This window comes from Patiria miniata, unplaced genomic scaffold (assembly GCF_015706575.1).
Source record: "Patiria miniata isolate m_02_andy unplaced genomic scaffold, ASM1570657v1 HiC_scaffold_27, whole genome shotgun sequence".
Lineage (NCBI taxonomy): Eukaryota > Metazoa > Echinodermata > Asteroidea > Valvatida > Asterinidae > Patiria > Patiria miniata.
Genome location: NW_024037066.1, coordinates 616210 through 638567, shown reverse-complemented (window position 1 = coordinate 638567; position 22358 = coordinate 616210). Strand labels below are relative to the sequence as shown.

Below are 22358 nucleotides of genomic sequence, written 5' to 3'. Positions count from 1 at the left end.
GATAAGACCATGTGCTCTGCCACCCTGTAAGTCCACAGCCCCTCACTTAGCAGACCAGCGGCACAGAAGAGAGTTGTTTTTTATTGGAGTTATTTCCTCTCTTTCCCCTTTTCTTGGGAGCGCTTGCCCTGTGTGTTTTTGAGCTGCTAAAGTCACCTGGTTTCAGTCAGAGTGCGTTTAAGGTCCATTATATTGACGCTCTGTGTTGGGTGTTGGTTTTAGTTTTTATCTCAGTTTTGTAGTTTTAACTTTGTTATTTTTTGGTCGCAAGTTTGTTTCATTTTAAAATCCTTTTCTTAATAAAATAGTTCGCGACTTGTTCTTAGATCCTGGTCTTGTATTAAATTATTTGTGTCGAGTTGAATCCCCAAGTCAAGTGTGTCATTTTTCCAGGTTACATGTACACACAGACAGGTTGGCATAGCGTGGGGGAGTCAGGTTGGCGCGCAGTTGTACTTTCCTCGCCTTTTTTTGTTTTTTAAATGCTATTTCCTTTCCACGTCACTGCACACACAGCCTCACCCACAACCACATACCCCTTGTTCCTATTGAAATCTCAAACTACATAGCATTAGCATTTCCTAATATGGGGTACTGAAATTTCTAAAGACCGAGTTATGGGGTACCAGTGTCCCTATTGTTACCATTTGTTCCTGGTTCCCCATATGACCATGAACATGTACAAAAATGTAAGTACACACACACCCACACATTCCAGTAGCCGAAAAGGACAAACACGTATTTCTCATGACGGGAATTTTTTGGATGAGAAATACATGTCCCCGTGTTATAAATAGAATTGTACTACTGGGGTAGGTTCACGTTTCATTATTGAGGAAAAAAACATCTTATTCATCAGGGAACTTGTCGGTGAAGCAATCAACGTGCAAGCTCTCCGTGTTTTATGTCTCTTAAACCTTGCATTGGTACATACATGTAGCAGCTGCCATTTAGTACAAGTTCACCATAGGAGGTGAGTTCTAGGAGGCGAGTTCTAGAAGGCTGTCAAAGAGTCATAAAGGTGAGTAAACTTCCAGTCTACGGAAAATTGCACATACCATTTAAGCGACAAAGTAAGAAATAGGTGGGTTTTCTTTAGTCTACCTCAGTAGCGGATCAGTAGCCACTGACTAATGTTATACCAGTAAAAAGGGGCCAAAATAATAAATGGCATGCTGAAATTCCTCAATTTATTCTCTAAATTGCCTTAGAATGAATGCAGGAATAGCTTTCTAAACTGTTCAGGGGCATGCCGCCGGACCCGGTAAGCAGGGCGTGCCTTTTGCATGCCTTAGGTTAGACCTCCCCCCCCCCCCCCCAATTTACAGGCAGGGAAGCCCATGTATAAACAGCGCAGGCAATGCAGAATGAACAGTTGATTCACATCTTAACTGTTACAAATCCATTTTAAAAAATTTGAGCACAAAAAAAACAACAACCCCAAAACAAATTTTCCCCATTCCCCCCCCCCTTATTTTTTTTGAAATAGGAAACACATCATTTTTGTTGGTCTTTGAAGCAAACAGTAAACACAAACCCCCTTACATGTATGTGTCTATAACAAAAAATGAATAGAGTATGAATTTCCTCAATGGAATGCCATTCAGGGCTAAAATAGCAAAAAATGTGGGCTTTTTTTTTTTTAGAACTACAGCCTGTCTACAAAAAAATGGTACAATCAGAAACAAAATTGGTTAAATGTGAAATTTCAAAATAAGTCATTCTTGCTTGGGGTTTGATCTTATTTGCTTTTGTCAATTCAGAGATATAATCAATTTAGTGCGATACACCAAAATCGATTTTGTGCCACTTTTATGCATGGGCAGAGTTGTTTCGAGTATGTGCCATGCTGTCTTGAAGCTCACAAAAGATTGCAACTTGGCAAAAGAAACAAACTCGATTTTTGTGTTCTGCAGTATTAAACTGGAGTTATCTCTGGATTGACAAAAGCAAATGAGATGAAACAAAAAGTATCGGAAAGCCTGGTCTTTTTCTTTAATTAATGTGATGCTCAAAACGACTTACTTATGTTGAGATTTAATATTGAAAAAAAAATTGTTTTCGATTGTACCATTTTTTTTTGGCAGGCTGTATGTGGCATTCTTTTAACCACTTTCCAATGAAAGCATTGTATCGAAAATGAAAGAAAGGGTCGTTTTGAAAATGAAAGAAAGGGTCGTTTTGAAAATGAAAGAAAGGGTCGTTTTGAGAATGAGATAAAAAAAACCAACTGAGAATTGGAGAGAGGAGGCAGGGCTGTTTTTTCCCCCCACAGGATCATCTCGATATACACACTTGAACTGGGAGCTACAAAGCATTTTTTAAACAGAGGTTCTAGCAAATTTGAGTCGGTCACCTGACAACCAACCGGATTTTGCATTGAATGAGTGAAAAATATTGTCTTATTTATCACAATGCCAGCAGGTGCTTATTAAAAGACCCACCTATGAATGTACATGTACATGTATTTGTCTCTTTCTAAAACATTTCAAATTAACTGATAATTTACAGCTGACTGGTGGAAACTATGGATGTCAAACCAGGCAACTGTTAGCGCTGTATGAAACCCCTGCCAGAGGGTCTGGTGACATGTGGTCGTTGCCCACAGGCCAAGTACTGCAGTGATCAGTGCCAAAAGCAAGACAGGGTCAGGCATGGTGCCGTGGAGTGCCAGATGTTTGGGCCCAAAAGTTGCAGTTATTGCAAGAAAACGGGGGAAATGAAACCGGTGAGTTGACTTGAACTAGTAAGCCCAGCTCTCCAAATTCAGGCAGTTAGAGCCATACACAATACATACATAGCTGCTGTTGGTGATTTTTTTTGAGGTTTTGGGTTCGAAAATGCTATAAAAACCAAGAAAAACAATCATTTTCCTGTAGTCTGGTTCCCTGACTCCATATAAGAAGAAACAGAGCAGTTTACATACATTGGGGAATTGTAAGGTCAGGGAACCAGTCTAGCTGCCTTGTACCCGTTCATAGGTGTGTAATCGATTGCAAACAAGTGCGATGGTCAATTGGGGCCAGTATTTGAAAAAAGCCAGTTTTTTCCAATGCTGGTCAGCCGACCAGCATTGGAAATTGATACAAAAATACCACTTTTCTTGAAACTGACAGAATACCAGGTGCCATGCTTTTACAGGATGCTTTACACTGTCATTCACTAACAGTCCAGCAAGGTATTTCAAAATGATTTGGTAGTTTTATTTTTTTGATGTTTGCAAAAGAATTACGTAAATTTGGGGAAAATTATGAAAAATACATTTAATTATGTGATCGGGCACAACCCGATCACCGTTTAAAATGGTCCAAATTAATCTTTCAATTCATCCTTTTCTTTTTCTGGACAATAAATACTTGAGAATTTTCTCCTAAACTGTTTATGGTATAAACTTGTAATTATGAAGATATATTGACCCTGATCCTGAGTGGTGCATATTGTTCTGACGTCGTGATGACATCATCAGGTATCAAATTACAAGCGATTTTAGTTGAAAACGTGACCAACATCTTTCATGTATTACTTTTCAGCAAAATGATCAATTATGTTCATATTTTGTTATCAGATAGATCACTGATTTATCAATAAATATTTTTTTTGGTCAGGTACATTGCTTGACCTTTCCTTTCTGGGTCACAGGAAGGTCAAAGTTAGGTGAATTCAAAAAGCAAACAGAAGCCTAAAATCAAGAACAAAAGTTTTTTCAAACTGTTCATGAAATAATAAAACATACTTTGAACTTGAACCCTGTTTTGAGGGTGTGAACAAGTTTGTGACATCACCATGATGTCACCAGGTATCAAATTACAAGCAAGATAAGGTCAACATTTGAATAATTGCTTTGAATTATAACTTTTCAAATTTAATGGAGTACAGTTCTCATTTTTTGTGATCAGTTGAGTTAGTCAAAGGCAGAAGCATTTTACTACAGACAGACAAACTATGGAAGTGAGGAATGCCTAACACAAAAACAGCATGATGACACCATCACCTAGAAGGGCGCCCTCTAGCAGAACACCAAAGACAGTTAAACTTGTTGGAATTTTTTTGAAAAGCCACTTGTCAAAATGTTACCAAATTGCCACTAGATATTATTTGGACATCAGCAAATGCCTTTGCCTGGATTTCAGAATCATGACGTCTGATGACAGGAAGTTATGTAGGGAGAATTTAAAAATGATCGTTTTCATTTTTTTTTTATAGAAATTCATCATTTGATCCATGACTACTGAATTGTTCGAACCACAAAATAATTATACCCAATACAATATTGACCTTGGGTTTGAAAATGCTGTGACGTCATCAAACTGGAAGTAAGGTGTTGTTAATACATGTACATACACAAAAACATTCATTACTTTCAGCAGTTCTTTTCCCCCCATGATGAACATGTTGTTTGTATCCCCTCTGAACTAAATCAGTGTTCAGTTTGTACCTTTTAACCGCTGATGTCATCAAGCCGGAAATAACGTGTACATGTACGTAAAATGTACTGAAATTTACATACCGGTACTCCAAAAGATGAATTTTTTCCCCTTCAATTAAAACAAATGATTTTACTGGAAAGGCTGAATTACATTATCCCTTTTCCACAACTAGCCAATGTCCTATGAAATAGTTTTTGGCTCAATCACCCAGCGCAACATGTACCTTGACAAACTCTAGTTTTCTTTATTTCAGGCTTGTGACAAAAATGGCATGTTTAATATTGAAAAGCTCCTGTGGGAATTTCCCTTCTGATTTTTAATGTTTTATTTTCTGGCACATACCCTTGTGCATAATGGTCAATTTTCAGAATTGCTAAGTCTCACTGACAAAAATCAGAATGAACACAAACACAATGGGTTTGTTGTTTGAATGTTTTCATTGTTGCGCTCTGTCAAGCTGTTTTGAACCTGTGGTGGATGCAAGTACAAATTGTACATTTGTATCCTAGAATTAAAATGAAAATTATTACCTTCCCATATTTTCTATATTTGTGATGCAATCAAGCTAAATGAGTCGTTTGTCGGGAACTTTCATTTGGAGATACAGACTAAAATAGGGCCACTGCATCACATCACTTCATCATATCTCTTGCTGTTCCAACTTCCATAATTTTTGAGCTAAAGATGGTACCAGCATGCCGTATTCACAGCAGTAATGCTGAGATTGTGCTTTTTTTTTCAAATCTGTAAAAAAAAATTGACCGGGTCTACAAACAACTTTACCTTGATTGCATCACATTTGTCTACATGATGGATATCTACCATTTGTATGACCTCTACAGCACAGTCTCTGTTTGCAAACAGATTCTAATTACCCTATGTTTTCTGTATCTTCCCAGTGTGCAGGATGCAACAACGCATGGTACTGCAATGGCACATGCCAACGGAAGGGCCGGGCAGCCCATAAAGAGGTATGCCAAGACATCCAAGCAATAATCACCGATCTTTCTAATAAAATGACTAAAGATTATGCTGATCTTTCGAGACAGGATGGTTACAGCAAGCGGGATATATACCTAGATCCCCCTTATTACTTTGGCACCACGATGGCATATGATTTCCTTCAGCTTAAACAGAATGAATGGGCAGATGGAATCAGTGAGGAGACAATGCGTGACTTCTACATCTTCTCAGCAGGGTGTGGAGATCTGCGACACACAGTACTGACAGCTGCCTCCTTGCCTGCAGAGTACCAGGGAAAAGTTCATATTGTGCTCAATGACTCGGACCCTTACGTCATGGCCAGGAATGTACTTTTCCTTTACATGCTGATTCAGCACGAAGACAGGGAAGGCATTGCCACCAGCCTAGCCACACTCTGGTACTCCCTGCACATCTCCAAGAGTGACTACGACCTGACCAAGACCAGCCTGAAGAAACTCATCCAAGCTGATGCCAGGGGAATTTCGGAAACCACCAAGGGGTGTGTGTCCATCACCGATGAGGATGTTGCCAAACTTCGCTATGTCTGGAAAGGCTGGTACTCCCTCGAGTGCCAACGCATCAGAAGCTCCTCGGTGAACCTCACGAAGCGAAGACAGTTCGTCCTGACACAGGTTCCCTCCTTCCAACATGAATTAAAGATCTACTTTGAAAGGCTCTCACCTAAGGAAGCCGAGAGCTTAAAGACGTGGTTCCAACATGGCCTATTTCTTGCTCAAGACACCCCGATTGGAAGTCTGCCATTTGACAACCCAACTCTCACAGCAAGAATACGTCAAAATATAGATGGACATTTGTTAGTCACTGAGAATTTTGTGTACTGTATTCATAACAGTAACACACCTTTCAAAGCTTGGGACTGCCTGCAAGTGCAGGAGTGTAGTGCAGGTGAAACAACTTCTGCCACCGTCATGTACCACAAATATGTGGCACAGCAGCTTCAGAAAACATCAACCCTCTTAAGCCAAGGTAGGCTCCACATACACATGCTGGTTTCCTGCTGCTTTGAAATCCCACATGATCACCAGGCTCTGAAAATGGCCAAATTTGACCGCATCTTCACAGCCAACCTGGCTGACTTTTTCGAATTCCGCAAGCTTCTCCAAACTCTCGGGCCACTGCTGAATCCAAACAACAAGAATGCCACGCTAGTTACCGAGACTACGAATTGGAGCATATGGATGCCAGAGGCAAGCGGATGGGATAGACACTCTGGGAGAGATATCAACGACTCCACCAAGACAACGATGCAGCTATGCAAAGATGACACAGGGAAGGCGCTCTCCAGTCCGATGGCCTTCAGCAAAGATGACACGGGGAAGGAGATTTCCGGTCCAGGAACCCTCAGATACCGCATTGAGTATTTCAACAACACTCACTGGTTTTGTGCATACCTACGGGCAAACATGATGGCCGGGGGCTTCCATATCCCAGAGCTGGGCCACATCCCATCTCTCAAGGAGGCCATGAAGTGTGAAGGGCTGCAGATGCGTGACTTCCGGGAGGAACTCAACAAACTGGTGCCGTTCAAGAATCGAGTGAATGCCAGGAGCCTTACCTCTCCGTCTGGTCAAGAGAGGGCACTGGAATGGTACTTGCCTTCTGACCGCTAAGCTGTGGTATATCTCGCGCATTCTGATGGAGCGTCAAACCATGCCAATCATCAAGAAGATTATTCAGACTTTAATCGTGCATCTGTACATACTCATTTAACTTTAATTGCACCATCCATATTACTGGAAGCAGGTTGGCAATTTATTTGATTTTTTTTTTTTTTTAAATCCAAAAAAGTCGGATTTATTTGATTCAAATCAGATTTTTTAAAATTTAAATCAGACTTTTTTTTTTATTTTTTTAACTTTCAAAGTACCAGGGGTATTGATATGTCTAAAAATGTGTCTTAATCTCGCCATGCACCCTTACACCCATCACTAAGGAGTTTACAGGTTCCTATGGAGTACCAAAGAGTGACGCCATTTAGAACCAGAAAGTGTAGCGCAAACGAATGGAGTACGCACGCATATTGGTTCTTTGGGCTGAATCCCGCGTTAACGTCTTTCACACACATTTGTGCGCGGGACGTATTCACTTCGGTACTCCATAAGGCCAAAAAAAAAAGTCTCCGGTTTCTGGTATGCGCGCGCGTCGCCGTAGCCATGCGCGTCGGCAAAATGAAACAGTTTTTTTTTTCAATGAAAGATGATGTCTCAAAACCGCCAAACTCACTGGTTTGACTGGAATCCTGCTGCTGCACAATTTTAACGTGTTTTTAGATTGGGTTATGGTCGAGAATAAGCTTTATGTGGCCTCTCTGGACTCCCATATATTTGCACTAAGTTTAGTCGGGCACCATTTGCAGTCATCAGCCGACATTTGAAGCAAAAAAATCAGGTTAAAAAAAAAAAAAACGCGTCGCCGCACCACTTTTTGGGCAAGCTCCATACCAGAAACCGGAGACTTTTTTGGGGGGGGGCCTAATACCCACCATCCACAAAACTCAATAAATTGATAAATGCTTTTGAATTTTTTTATTGAATCAGTGATTAAAAAAAAACACTTGATTTCATCTACATGTAGTCTACATCATTGGTTCAATGGTATATTAATACTGAAGACACTTTAAAGGTGCATGGCTTGATTGATACAGCTGAGATATGTTGTATGTGGATATGAATGAAAAAGTGATTTATGGTACATGTACGTGTACTTGGTATACAAAAAAATATTACAGTTCTCCATGGGCATGTTGATTTCATAAAAATGCTTCTAATTGCAAAACCAGCAGCACTGATCCTTGTGTAACTTATAGTGTTTGATTGATGGTCCTTCATACAAGGTGGAGAACAGACAGATGACAGAAATCAGGCCTTACACCTTTAAAAGGCATTATATAAATCTCAATCTAAATTGTTATGGAGAAATGTTAGGGGTATGACTATCAATTGGGACTTAATACATCTTTTGATGGTTCAGGTAAGCTTACACCAGCACAGTTGATTCACAATATTACTGTAAACAGATCAAGGAATGATTAAAGGAAACATGAGTGTGCTGTCTTTAAAATTCAAACTTCAAAGAAAAACTTTTCAACTCAGATCTTAACTTTAATCAAAACAGTGGTTTTGTGTAAATACAAAACCTAAGTTGAGTCGATGATGATGATGAAGTAGGGATGTTTGAATGTGTTAAAAACATCTTACACTTTGTAATTAAGTAAAATCAGTTGATTTAAATGATTAAAATGACTGTCAATCAATTTATTTGGCATAAACTAGGATTTAAAAAAACAAAGATTTAAATCTGTGATTTAAAAAAAAATCATTTGATTTAGATCGCGATTTAAATCAGTGATTTAAATTACCAACGCTGTGTGACATATCGTGATATTGGCATGAGTGACAATTGTTCGTAGCATAATTGTAGTACGTGGGTTGGTCTTTGAACCGAGCTTAAAGGGAATGTACAGCATTTGCTTTTGCTGCAATTTTCAGAAATAAATGGATTTGGAGGATGAGTATGTCATATCAAAAATTGTGACACTGACTTGTTTCACGTTTTCTCCAACGCTGGTCGGCCGACCAGCATTGGAAATTTACAATTTTTCTTGAAAATGTCAGCACAGCAGCATCTACGATTTTACAGGATGCTTTAGACTGTCATTTTCTAACAATCCAGTAAACTATTTCAAGATAATGCGATCATTTCATTTTTTGATGCAAATGTTGTATCTTCCCTTTAAAAAAAGACCTTTTGAAGTGACCCAAGTCCTGTCTGGAACATACACATTCTATTGGATTTGAAGTTTTATTTCAAAGGGCTATAAAAGAGAAACAACAACACAAAGACTTAAATTCTGAAGGCCTGTCTTGAGAAAAATAAAAGCCCATGAAAAATTCAACACAATAAGGACATTAGAGTTCGAGTTTGCCAATGTTATTAGTGCATTTTGATCTTGTGCATTTTGATCTTGTATAGACCACGTACATGTACATGTATATTCGCGTCCCATTCACTCAAAGGGCAATAAATAGTTTCAAAATGCACATATGTGTAGACGGCTTCCTAGCTAGATGACAAAGCTTGTTTTTCTATAGCAGACAACACCAAGCCGATGACGACGAAAACATTGTAATAATAATAGCATTAAAATAGTTCTTAAAATTTCGTTTAATGCATAAATATTGAAGATTCCTTAATAACATATTGTCACAATGTGTAAACGAAAACATCAATCCCATTCTGACCCACAGAATCACGCAAAAAATAAATTAACCTTTCGGTGGCAATATGTCGCGCATGCGCATAATTAAATGGCACCCATGAACATATGTGCCACAAGATCAAAATTTGAGAGGGGGGGGGGAAGCAAAAACGTAACCACCTTTAGAAGTCATTGCACATGTGGCAGGGCCAAATTTAAGTTGTATTTTTTTCAATGTATTTTTGTAGTGCTTTAGTATAGGAGTAGCCCCCCCCCCCCCCCCCCCCCCCCCCCCCCCCCCGAGGAAATCCAGTGTTTTCATTAAATGTCCCCAACACTTTCAGAGTAGTGCTTCCCCCTGATGAACTTTCCCCAGTAACAACTTCGTATTGTACAATGTATGTAAATTAGATTCATGCCATTGGTTCCCTTCCCCCAAGACCATGTGCCCTGCCACCCTGTAAGACCAAACACCCCTCAGAAGCAGACCAGCGGCAGTAGAGAGAACACTGTATTTTTGAGCCTCTCTTTCCTCTTGATTTTTCTTGGGTGCGCTTTGCCCAGTGTGAGTGTTTTTCTGCTAGTCGAGTTACAGATTTTCTGCCTGAGTGTTCTTTAAGGTCCACTTATTATTTACACACTGTGTTGGTTTTAGGGTTTTAGTTTTTTGGTTTAAGTCTTTGTTTTATAATTTGTTTTAGATAATTTATTCTTTGCTTAGTTTCTGGTTTTTGATTTAAGGTTTTTGTAAATAAATTCTTTTTGGTCCTTTTTTGGTTTGAAATCTAGAATTGTGTCCCTTGTCTCTATAATTCAATTTCCTCGCGCCTTTTCCTTTCAAGATCCTGAATTTAGTTTAGTTGTAGTAGTTTTAGTGCGAGTTCCCCACAGTGAGTCAATTGTCCAGGTTACACACACACCAGCCTCACACACACAAATTCCAGTACGCTGAAAAGGGCAAAGCACATTAATATTTAAAGGGAATATACAACATTTGCAAACATCAAAAAACAAAACTACCAAATTATCACAAAATACCTTACTGGAATCTTAGTGAATGACAGTCTAAGGCAGCCTGTAAAATCATGGCACCTGGTGTGCTGTCATTTTCAATAAAAGTGGTATTTTTAAAATAAATTTCCAACGATGGTCGGTCAACCAGCGTTGGAAAAAAAACAGGCTTTTGTTCAAATACTGCCCCCAATTTACCATATTTAGTTAGTCCGCATTTTACGTTTGCAATCGATTACACACCTATGAACTGGTACAAGCCAGCTAGACTGGTTCCCTGAACTTACAATTCCCTGATGTCTATAAATTGCTCCGTTTCATCCTACATGTCCTAAGTGGGGTCAGGGAACCAGACTACAGTAACTTGATTGCATTTCTTGTTTTTTCCAGCATAGTACAAACACAAAACTAAAATACTAACCCCCAAAATCCATCCACTTCTGAAAATTAGGCCTACAGCAAAAGCAAATGAAATATTCCCTTTAACATGTATTTCTCATGACTGGAATGTTTTTGGATGAGCAATACCGTGCTATAAATAGACATTTGTCATGACTGTTTGTTTATTTTGGATGAGAAATACACATAGAGCTGTATTATACAGCTCTATGGAAATACATGTCCCAAGCTATAAATAGACATTGGTTGAAGCTGCTATAGTGAAAAAAATTGCATTCATCGTCTGTGAAGCAATCAATGTGTAAGTTCTTCCTGCTGCTTAAACCTTTGACACATGTTTGATAAGTAGCTGCAGTTTAATACAAGTACACATGAGGTGTGTTCTGGAAGGCTGTCAAAGATTCAAATATTCAAGGTGAGTAAATGCCAAATCTACAGAAAATGGCACTTCAAACTTTTGGCAACAGTGTGCACAAAGTACATGTAAGGTAATAGGTGGGCTTTCTTTTGGCGATCTGTCCTTCATCATCAATCACTAACACTCAACTTTCAACGAGAATTTCTGCTTCATTAATGGGAATATACAACATTTGGTTTTACTGTAATTTTAAGAAATGGATGGATTTGGGGGTTAGTATTTTATAGCAAATGTTGTCACACTGACTTGTTTGTGTATACAAATTGTGGATGCTGGAAAAACCAAGAAAAAAAACATATTCCTGTAGCCTGGTTCCCTTGACCCCACTTAAGATGAAATTGAACAATTTATAGACTCAGGGAATTGTAAGGTCAGGGAACCAGTCTAGCTGGCTTGTACCTGTTCATAGGTGTGTAATCGATTGCAAACACAAAGCGGACTAACTAAATATGGTAATTCGGGGGCAGTTAAAAAAAAAGCCAGTTTTTTCCAACGCTGGTCGGCCGACCAGCATTGGAAATTGATACAAAAATCCCATTTATCTTAAAAATGACAGCACACCAGATGCCATGATTTTACAGGATGCTTTAGACTGTCATGCACTAACAGTCCAGTAAGGTATTTCATAATAATTTCGTAGTTTTGTTTTTTGATGTTTGCAAATTCCCTTTAACCCCTAACCCTCAAAGGGCTGTTTGGGGGTCAAGTACCAAGTACCACAGAACACTTCATGTGTTGTGCACACTTGTATGGAAAGAAATTCATACTACAGGTTACTCCTCAGTAGTATTTTGTAGCATATTGGGGGCGGTTAGAGTTTTAATATATTAGTTGTAGCAGGTTATAGGCCTATAGCACTATTATATTTTAAAGAACTGTTTCTCTATCTATCGTTGGGTAAAGTCTATCAAGATACAATGTGTATGTATACATGTACATGTAAGTTTCACTCGATGGCCAGCATAGTCAAACACGTACAGATCCAAAAAGGTCCTTTTTGACCACTTTCCAAGGAAAGTGTCGTGTCGTATCAAAAACGAAGCAAAGGGTTATTTTTTATAAGAAAAAAAAATGACAAAACTGAGATTTGGAGAAAAAGAAGTCATTTCTGTGTTCTTTTTTTTTAACAGGGTCATATCTTGATATACAAAATGTACATGTAAGCACAATATATATTTGACACTGGGAAATAAATGGGGTTTTGTGTGATTCTGCGATAATGCGTTTAGGCATTAAAGAAAAAATCAACCAAGTTTAAGTCAGTCACTAATTGGTAAGTTTGCATGGAATATATCTGGAAAAAAAAATTGGTCCTTTTCTGTCCATGTTACCTATGAACTTTGTACTGTGCCATCCAAGTGTTTGAAAATGACTTCATACTACTTATTATTTGTTGAGTGGTTCTTTTGTGTCACCAGTCCTTCTGTTTTGAGGCGTGCGATCGCACCTCCACGCCATCACACGCCTAAAAGCTTCCCGAGAAAGGCGAATAATCGCACGCCTGAATCCCTCAGTACCGCACACCTCGGCATACATTTACAGCATAATTATACTTCATCATCGGTGAAGAGAAAACAGCTTTATTGTAAACCAAGATGAATAAAATAAAAAATAAACCAGATTGTTTAGTCCCAACTTTGAGCACAGAATCACACGCCTAGAAAAATCACATGCCTAGAAAAATCACATGCCTAGAAAAATCACACGCCTAGAAAAATCACACGCCTAGAAAAATCACACGCCTAGAAAAATCACAAGCCTAGACAAATCACACGCCTAGAAAAATCACACACCTAGAAGAAAATCACACGCCTAGAAAAATCACACGCCTAAAAAAATCACACACCTAGAAGAATCACACCCCTAGAAAAATCACATGCCTAGAAAACCACACGCCTAGAAAAATCACACGCCTAGAAAAATCACACGCCTAGAAAAATCACACGCCTAGAAAAATCACACACCATCATGTAGAAAAATCACACGCCTAAAAAATGTCCACCGTTTTCAACACGCCTGTGATTTTCAAAACAGAAGGACTGCTTTACATAATCACTCTTCGAGGAAAAATGCATTAGGGAGTGCATCCAGAATTACAAAATCATAGATGTCAGATGTAACAGGGACAGGAAGAAATGTGGACCCCAAATTTATAGAAGGACCAACTTTTAAACTCTTTGTCTTTCTTTCTGAAACAACTCAAATTTTGAAAATTTACAGCTTGACTGGTGGAAACTATGGATGTCAAACCAGGCAACTGTTGGCGCTGTATGAAACCCCTGCCAGAGAGTCTGGTGACATGTGGTCGTTGCCCACAGGCCAAGTACTGCAGTGATCAGTGCCAAGAGCAAGACAGGGTCAGGCATGGGGCCGTGGAGTGCCAGATGTTTGGGCCCAAAAGTTGCAGTTATTGCAAGAAAACAGGGGAAATGAAACAGGTCAGTTGACTTGATCACGTAGACCAGGAAAAAGTGAATATGTGGACTGTAGATGTAACAAACTGGTATTCATTCTGCATTATCCATGTTGGGGTTTTCAAAGAAATTACGAGAATCTGGGGGGGGGGGAATATGAAAATACATTAAATACTTTTTAGGCTTGTGACAAAAATGGAATGTTTCACATTGAAAGGCTGTGATTAGTATTTTCTTTCTGATTTGGAATGTTTATCTTTCTGGCACATACTCAAATAAACGTACAATTTAACCAGTTCACGCCGGGATTATTTTGACCAAAAAAAACGAGGCGCAGGATTACTTTTCACTCGACCTCAAGCCAGGCGGGATGAAGCCATCACCCTCGGGCAGCAAACTCATATTTCCTGCCTCGCTCGTTGCGAGCGGGTTGCCGACAGATATTTCCGGCCTCGCTCCTTGCGTGTTTATCCGTCATCCGTTCCGAATACCGCAAAACTTTTGCATGTATACACAGCCTCCAGCGTAAACTGGTTAACTGGTTAATTTTAAGCACTGCTATAAATTAAGACCCACTAACCAAAATCAGAATGAACAGAAACACATTAACTTTGTAGTATCATTAATTTTTCATTGTTATGCTTTAGTTGTCAAGCTGTTTTGAAGACGTGATCGGATGCACGTACAAAAAATACATGAATTGTTTATATATTCGATGGACTTTTTGGAGCATAAGCATAAGACTGACAGACTCTAAATTACACTATGTTTGCTGTATCTTCCCAGTGCGCAGGATGCAACAACGCATGGTACTGCAATGGCACATGCCAACGGAAGAGCTGGGCAGCCCATAAAGAGGTATGCCAAGACATCCAAGCAATGATCGCTGATCTTTCTCTTGAACTGACTAATAAGTATACTGATCTTGCAAAAGGAGATGTTACCCACACACGGGAGACATTCCTAGATCCCCCTTATTACTTTGGCAACACGATGGCATGCGATTTCCTTCAGCTTGGGCAGAATGAATGGGCAGACGGAATCAGGGCAGACGAGACAATGCGTGACTTCCACATCCTTTCAGCAGGGTGTGGAGATCTGCGACACACAGTGCTGACGGCTGCCTCCTTGCCTGCAGAGTACCAGGGAAAAGTTCATATTGTGCTCAATGACTTGGACCCTTATGTCATGGCCAGGAATGTCCTGTTCCTTTACATGTTGATTCTGCACAAAGACAGGGAAGGCATTGCCGCCAGCCTAGCCACACTCTGGTACTCTCTGCACATCTCCAAGTGTGACTACAACCTGACCAAAACAAGCCTGAGGAAACTCATCCAAGCTGATGCCAGGAGCATTCAAGAAGCCATGAAGGGGTGTGTGTCCATCAGCGACGAGGATCTGGCCAAACTTCGTTATGTCTGGAAAGGTTGGTACTCCCTCGAGTGCGAACGCATCAAAAGCTCCTCGGTGAACCTTACAAAGCAAAGACAGGCTGTCTTTGCAGAGAATTTCTTCTTCAGCCATGAATTACAGCTCTACTATGAAAGGCTCTCACCTAAGGAAGCCAAGAACTTAAAGACGTGGTTCCAGCGTGGCCTATTTCTTGCTCAAGACAGCTCGGTGAGAAGTCTGCCATTTGACAACCCAACTCTCACAGCAAGAAGACAACAAATTGTAGGCGGATATATGGAAGCCACTGACGATTTTGTGTACTGCATCCATCGCAATCTCACTCCATTCACAGCTTTGGACAGCCTGCAAGTGCAGGGGTCTGCAGGTGAAACAACTTCTACTCCCACCGTCATGTACCACAAATATGTGGAGAAGCAGCTGCAGAAAACATCAACCCTCCTAGCCCAGGATAGGCTCCACATACACATGCTGGTTTCTAGCTGCCTTGAAATCCCACGTCATCACCAGGCTCAGAAAATGGCCAAGTTTGACCGCATCTTCACATCCAACCTGGCCGACTTCGTGGGCTGCCGCAAGCTTCTCCAAACTCTCAGGCCACTGATGAATCCAAACAATAAGAATGCCACGCTAGTTACCGAGACTATGAATTGGATCCTATACATGCCAGAGGCAAACGTGTGGGATGAACGTTCTGGGAGAGATATCAACGACTCCACCAAGACAACGATGCAGCTATGCAAAGATGACACGGGGAAGGCGCTCTCCAGTCCGATGGCTATCAGCAACCAGATTGAGTACTTCAACAACACTCACTGGTTTTGTGCATACCTACGGGCAAACATGATGGCCGGGGGCTTCCATATCCCAGAGCTGGACCATATTCCAAATCTCAAGGAGGCCATGAAGTGTGAAGGGCTGCAGATGCATGACTTTCGGGAGGAACTCAACAAACTGGTGCCGTTCAAGTTTCGAGTGAATGCCAGGAGCCTTACCTCTCCCACTGGTGCAGAGAGGGCACTGGAATGGTACTTGCCTTCTGACCGCTAAGCTCTGGTATATCTCGTGCATTCTGATGGATCGGAGCGTGCCAATCATCAAGAAGAATGTTCAGACTTCAATTGTGCATCTGTACATACTAAGTTAACTTTAATACACCATCCATATTTCAATGGAAGCTGGCTGAATTTTTTTCACAATAAGCAGTTGAAGTATGAAGACTGATGAATCCAACTGTTTGAAACAACTTCTTCTTTGTCCCGTACACCTCAAGCTCTGTCTGAAAACTTATACAACTTCCAATTATGACAGTGGTGTGCTGTCTGCTAGAGGGTCACTGACATTTTAGAATCTGGAGTTGGCTTCATCAATGGCAGTTTATCACCATCATTATCTGGAACTGCATGCTGCCAAGAAAGGTGAATCTGTTCACCATACTCAGCTTTGGTCCTTGACAGATAGATTTGGTCCTGGACTTGTTGTTATTGTTGTTGTTGTTGTTGTTGTTGAGACGCTACATTATGCCTTGCCCAGGCTCTGGCACATTGAATGTAGCACTCTAGATCCTCTTGCTAGCAGGACTCTGTCAGTAGAAGGCAGATAAGGTGATGTTCCATTGTCTGAGGGGCATCTCTACAGTCATAAAGGTCATATGTCTATCAGTGTCGTATCTCCACTTCTGCATTAAGACTTTGCATCTAACTCCAACCCATAATGCCGGTTGAGACAGAGCCATCCTTGACTATGGCTCAGTAGCTCCAGGTGGCAGGTTTCTGACATGGTCTTTACTGGTCTAGAGTAACTCCAAGGTACACTGGCTTTGAGATGTGAGACAGTTTCCTGCCATAACAGTGGGCATTAAGTTATCTCTGTGAATCCCTCCTCTTTAAGTGACATGCACTACCTTGTGTTTTCTCTGGGTTGGCTAGCAGGTGGTTGGTTGCATAGCAGCCAGTCAGTGCACAGGTGAGAGACTGTTCTGTATCACCACAAAGCTTTGGGCCTGGGTGGCGATGCAGAGGTCCTCATCATACAAGAAACTCGTTGTGCCAGGATATATAAGCTGATCATTGGTGTATCCATGAATTGTTAGCCTTCCTTCATTTTATGAGCCCCTACACCCACGGACGTGTGAAAAATCATATGAAAATCAGAGGATTCAGCACCCGATTTCACGAAGCGCTGCGACGCGTCGCAACTCGAGTTACGACGTGTCTATTGGTCGTCGCAAAATAAGAAGAGTCATTTCTAAGCCAGTTTTATGCCACAAACATTACATTAACAAGATTATAATACCGAGGCAATGTGTGTTAAGTTGTAAATAGAAAATTCATTGAATAATTATGAATTAGACCGGAATATTAGAGTTGAAATTTCAAAGAAGCTATACAGTCCAATGAGAGCTTGTTTCCCTTCAAAATTGCATCGCACGGCCGCCATTTTGTTTTACGTTTTAACAAATTCGAGCTGAGATCCAACGACTCTTTGTTGAATATCAGACGACTATTTACTGTACGCTGACTAAAGACATAAAACAGTCATCGGGTTGTGCTATAAATACACCTACGACGCGTCGCACTTACGACGTGTTTAGTGAAATGGATCGCAGCTGCGACGCATCGTAGAGATACGACGCGTCGCATCACTGCGATGCATCGTAAGTTATGAAGAGTTTGATGAAATCGGGTGCAGGATTGTTAGGGTTTAGTGCTCGGTAACAAGAAAGCATCAAAATGTTGACAAACGCTTCTCAATTATGATTAATAGCTCTGCAGTTAAAATTAGTGCAGCCGAACCATCGAACCGAACAGAAATTTGCTTAAACATAGGACTTCCGAACCAAACAGAACCAAACTCAATTGTTCAGTTTGGCATGTTCAGAAACACGATATTTAGCCCTGTGTGTTTCAAACTGCACAACTGAAATAATCATTTTAATAAAAAATTATTTAATTTTACTTATAATTAAAAGAAAACAATATTTAAGGTTGACACGTATACACAACACGCACACACAAGTGTGTATTTCACGCATGCGTAATAACAGATTTTTATACAACACTTTTAACTAAGATCAAAGCCACTTACATTACTATTATTACCCCTTGTACAGTGTTTTTCAATTTGTAATGGCAGTCATGAGAATTAAAAAACGAGGAAATCAGCGGATCCGAGGAAAAGTTGCATGCCTGGTATTTACCTGCAATCATGGACCCCCTATTGTCCCTCTTTTGTTTGTACTTCAACTTTTTAGGAAGACCTCCCATACGTTTTGTACACGAATCCAAATTGGGGACCTCTCGGGAATTAGTGACCCTTTTGTCCTCTATATGGTTCAACGTCCCCTAATGAATGCAGAAACAAACTCACACCCAATGAGGTGGTGTTCCGAACTCCAAATCACCTGCACTCATTCACACGCTAGTACACACGACTTTGGAATTCTCTCGCCAAGTCCACTGTGGGGACCGAAGGGCGTGTGAAATTACGGCAAAAATGAACAGTCTAAGGCTTTGACTAAGGGAATAAATGTGTGCTCCGGAGGTTTTTATCACTCTGTTTAATACCGCTTAAGAGTCTGGGTGCTGATAATTACCCGAGCCGGAGGCGAGGGTAATTATCAGCACCCAGACTCTAAGCGGTATTAAACAGAGCGATAAATACCGACGGAGCACATATTTATTCCCATTCATAAATACCTTATCCGTAAAAAAAATATCAAATAATTCGTTCAAAAAATCCCAATTTTGTTCAACAAGTTCACTTCATGCTTTTTGAAACATCCCTCTAGCAAAATAATGGAGTGTTCAGCTGGCGAGTAAGATGTAAACAACCCTTTTATGAAGATTGACGCGCGCATAGCATGTTCTACGCGATGTCACGCAGAACGCACCTGGGGCGTTGCGTTTTGGATTTAGAACTATAAAATTCTGACTCGCTTGTAGTGTTGCGCATGCCTACGTGAGGATTGTGAACGTTCAACCAATGAAACGGTAAGAGGCACTGGATTTTTAGGAGTCCACATTTTATTGTGACACTGGAAAAGTGTTTAAGACCAGCTAGCCATGTCTTTATCATCCGCTTAAGACCGGCCACGTGACGGGCTCTCGACCAATAGGAATAGCTAAACTGTCTGAGGTATTTATGAATTTGCGTTTAATTTTGTAAATGTTTAGCATTTATTTTTAAGAAGCGTTTAAGCATTTAGGCATTTCACATAGGCCAATGCCTGCCTTTTATGTCTGCACCGGCGTGATTGACATGATAAATCAACAATGATTGACATAATAGCGGGCAGTCACTGAAAAAGTAATCACGTACTGCAGTGCTTCTAAGGTTTTGCAAATTAAATAGGTTTGAAAACATTGTTAATCGTTTTTTGCTATGTATGTTTAACTCAAAGGAAGATCTTCGTTAATGTACCGGTAGGTCCCTTTTGTTTTTAAGTCAAATTTCTAATAAAAAACCTTTTGGGAAAATTTGTAAACGGATTGAAAATTGTTTTCGTTCAAACATGCAAATGCCATAGGCCATCAGCCTCGGTCCAAAATGTTGGCCACCGGTATCAAATGAGGGGAATAATCGTCATAGCGATTTTTGGCAAGCTATAAACCTTCGGGGTTTGAAAAATGTGATAGCATTGCAACGGTGGCAGCTTTTTGGGTGTTATCACCTTTTTTTTCTTCAAAATGTCCATCAAAATGCTTGTTACCACTCTAGGGGTGGTATGCCTTGCGCATGCGCACTATAATCATTTATGCCCTGATTTGATACTGGCCAAACCCCCAGGCTGATGGCCAACCACGTCCTTAGACCATTCATCTATTTAGTTTTGTTGAAGCTTAACATGGACGCTCTGTCCACCTATCAAAGGAATATACGTTAAAAAAGTGTATCGTTCAAAATGAAGCAGAACTGCGCAGCACTGAAGATAAGTACATAGAATGAAAATAACATATGTAGCACGATATGACACAGAGGGAACCCCCCATTCCTTTGTGTTGGTCATTGTGTTACCAGAATTTCAGGAATTCTTTTGGGATATCTAGGGGGATGTATTAGGTAACAATTGTCTAGGGTTTGCATAGGGTATAAAGAGATTGGGGGGGGGGGGGGGGGACGGTGCCCCTTTGTCTCATATCTTGCTGGGTATAGAAAAAAACTTCAAGCAGTGTTCACCAGGAATATTGGAGCTGAATTTTCGGCCCGACTCGGCCTTCATCGGAGCTGGGAGTTGAACTGGCAGTTTGAATGCAGAAAAGCCCACATTCAAACCGCAGAAAATTCCACATTAAAACTGCAGAAAACTCCACATTCAAACGCTCACGCCAGGCGGTTTGAATGTGGAATTTTCTGCGTTCCAACCCCCAGTCCAACTCCCAGCTTCCATGCAGGCCTAGTCTGGCCGAAATTTCAGCTCCAGTACTCCTGGTGAACACTGCTTTAACTTTATAAAAAAAAATATACTCACCTTGCACTTGGGGCAGACAAAGCCACTCATGTTTTCAACAACACCCAGGATGGGCAGGTTGACCTTCTGGCAGAAGTTGATTTCTTTGCGAACATCCATCAGAGAAATTTCCTGCAAATTGCCCAATAAAAGCTGCCTCCATGAGTTAAATAAAATTAAAAAGGTTGTTCAATTGCTGGGCTAGTCAGTGCCAGCTTGTTAACTCTTTACTGGTAACAATTTTAAAAATATGGGTTTTTTCCATACAAACCTGTAATGTATTACCTGACCATAAAACCTCACACTTTTGCTTCTTATCATTCTTCACGTTAGGCCTAAAAAAAAGAATAATTCTGCTTCTGAATACATGGCATTTGAAAATAGGGTAGGTAGGGGATTTTTTTTTGGGGGGGGGACATTTTTGTGTGTACAATCTTATGGAGGTGTCTGCGCAGGGGTAGCAATTGATGATTTTCAGGTTTTTTCCCCTCATTTTTACCCCAAAACAATTAGGGTAGGGGCTGTCAAAATAGGGTCGGTAGGGTAACCGGAAGCAGAACTATTAGTTTTTTTGGCCTTAACATTGCTTTCAGTTAAAGTTTACCATTGTTTAGTAATTAATCTTGTTTGTATAACAGGCAAAGGCTATAGCAGTATAATCCGTTTAATAGACCTTATAGCTAAAAACTATGTACACGTACTACAGGAGTTTAAATTAAAACAACACTGTACACGTTTAAGTCATGCATTTATTTAGTGTAAAAGTCTCGCTGTTTAAATAGGATTTTCTCTTGTTTCCTTCAAGCCTCTAATTAATGTGAGTCACATGCTAATGGGCTTTTAATGTTACAGTCGATTTTAGATTTAACTTGTATTCCGTATCGTCCACTGTCATTATTTTCCACACTGATTACATCTCGGATGTTTTACGGAATCTGTGCAGGAACTGTAGCACTATTGGAAAGCTCCAGTCATGGCCATCTTGAGATGTCTGTGGCTTCAGCGTGGCCACTCATCAAATTTCAAAACTGTGATCAATTTAATTCAAAATTGTGATCAAATTTTCACTGTTTCCATTGCAAAATGGCAAAAGCTTGAGTTCAAATTATGCGACATCAGCCTCATTTTTTTGCAGAGCGGGTCACAATTGTATTCTAAATCTGCACAAACCCGTAGTGTCTTCGCGTGAGAGAGTGTCAGTTATCTGCAATATTGGCTGAGATATAATGGAAAATTGATTTTTGGGTAATGGCGGCACTAATTTGCATAAATCAATACATGGGATTTTTTTTTAATTTTTCAACATAGCAAATAATTTTTGACGCATTTTTTTTCTGACCTAGAGACATGAATAAGATGTTGATTTCTGAGGGTGAACGATAACCCCTTCTTCCCACTATTAAACTAAGGGAGGATAACAAAAGGATTTTTCCCGTTCCGACACGAGCGCACGGGAGGAACGGGCCTATTGTTCCTAATCCCCCCGGGCATTCGCCCAGGCCCCGTTCCGACCGCGGGATCACGCCTGAAATTGCCTAACAATAGCACAATGAAATGGTCACGTTGAGTGCCCACAGCACGGTAGTACAATAGACCTGTGCAGTGACGACCGTGGATAATGGCAACT

At 40.4% G+C, this 22358-nt stretch overlaps 2 protein-coding genes and 1 pseudogene across 2 annotated transcripts in view; 2 read left to right on the top strand and 1 right to left on the bottom strand.

Annotated features, from left to right (window-relative positions):
* Positions 1-22358, bottom strand: part of LOC119734413 (cytosolic Fe-S cluster assembly factor nubp1-A-like) — a 44267-nt gene that overhangs the window by 8842 nt on the left and 13067 nt on the right. The window contains exon 7 of the mRNA XM_038207911.1: positions 20753-20863. Coding sequence (XP_038063839.1) covers positions 20753-20863 — 111 coding nt within the window. The remainder of the gene's footprint in view (positions 1-20752; positions 20864-22358) is intronic.
* LOC119734415 lies at positions 2502-7079 on the top strand (annotated as a pseudogene).
* On the top strand, positions 13669-16732 carry LOC119734416. The gene is made up of 2 exons (XM_038207913.1): positions 13669-13896; positions 14659-16732. Exons 1-2 carry the CDS (start codon positions 13696-13698, stop codon positions 16330-16332), a joined length of 1875 nt encoding a protein of 624 aa, XP_038063841.1. The 5' UTR covers positions 13669-13695; the 3' UTR covers positions 16333-16732.

Excerpts from the sequence above, each read along its gene's own strand:
- LOC119734416 (XM_038207913.1), top strand. The coding sequence starts at position 13,696 with ATGGATGTCAAACCAGGCAACTGTTGGCGCTGTATGAAACCCCTGCCA. Across the intron at positions 13,897-14,658 it reads AAACAGGGGAAATGAAACAG|TGCGCAGGATGCAACAACGC; the intron begins GTCAGTTGACTT and ends GTATCTTCCCAG.